This window comes from Entamoeba dispar, genomic scaffold, assembly GCF_000209125.1.
Source record: "Entamoeba dispar SAW760 scf_1105229460569 genomic scaffold, whole genome shotgun sequence".
NCBI lineage: Eukaryota > Evosea > Mastigamoebida > Endamoebidae > Entamoeba > Entamoeba dispar.
Window position 1 is genome coordinate 366 of NW_001854258.1, and position 1077 is coordinate 1442.

Below are 1077 nucleotides of genomic sequence, written 5' to 3' on the forward strand. Positions count from 1 at the left end.
TCAATAATAAATTAATATATTATTTTCATTATAATTAATTATATATTTTATTCAATATTTTATCATTAATTACAAATAACAAAACAAAATAATATGAATATAGAAACAATATAAATAAAATAAATAACAGAATAAATAATCAAAAAAGAAATAAAGAAAGAAATAAAATAAAAATAATAGAAAAGAAGAATATAAAGAAAAACAAAGAATAAAAAGAATAAATAAAAGAAAGAATAATAAAATAAAAGAATATAAATAAAGAATAAATAAAATAAATAAGAAATATGATAATAAATAATAAAAATAATATAAATTCATTATTAAAATTATATTGATAATTTAATTTAAATATTTATTTATTTATTTTATTATAAAATGATTTTCTTTTTATTAAAAATTCAATCAATTTATTTTCTTGAAACAAATGATTTAGCAATATCTCTAACATGTTCTTGTTTACTTTCATCTCCATATTTTATTTCAAATTCTAAATATTTAGTTAAGAATGTTTTCATTGTTTTAGTATTTAATTTTTGTTTAACTATTCTTTCAAATATTCTTCGTATTACTCCTACTTCTCCTACTTCTTTCTCCATATCAATATAAATATTCCAAACATCATGTCGTTTTGGATTATTTGTTAAAATATCTTCAAACATTGATCTTCCTTTATCAACTGATCCATATTTATATTCTAATCGTGCAATATGAATTTCTAAACTTATCATTTTCTTTTTATCTAATGTTGTTTTTGCTTTACTTATTGTATTCTTATTTTCTTCTTCTCTATTATTTCTCATTATGAATTTACAATATTTCTTATATACTTTACAACTTCCTTTAACTTTCTTAAATATTATTCTGATTATTTTCTCTTCTTCTTCTTTCTTTTCTTTATAAATATGAATCATATGAAGCATAATCTTCTTCCTATCACATACTTCTAATGCTTCATTATATACTTTCTTTAACTCTTTTCATCTCATGATAGCTTCTATTGCACTATGCTTTCAAATGTTTATTTCTCTTCTATTTCATAAATGATAGTTTCTATGTGTTTTCATACTTTCTTGCTCA

At 18.0% G+C, this 1077-nt stretch overlaps 1 protein-coding gene across 1 annotated transcript, besides 3 other annotated features; it reads right to left on the minus strand.

Annotated features, from left to right (window-relative positions):
• Window positions 1-127: part of a sequence feature (AT_rich) that runs on past the window's edge.
• Window positions 128-130: 3 nt separating this feature from the next.
• Window positions 131-307: a microsatellite.
• Window positions 308-414: a sequence feature (AT_rich).
• On the minus strand, window positions 408-920 carry EDI_283660 (programmed cell death protein, putative; the record flags this gene model as incomplete). The annotated part of the gene is made up of 1 exon (XM_001737363.1): window positions 408-920. The coding sequence occupies one exon, from the start codon at window positions 918-920 to the stop codon at window positions 408-410; it is 513 nt and encodes a 170-aa protein (XP_001737415.1).
• Between the last annotated feature and the right edge of the window lie 157 nt (window positions 921-1077).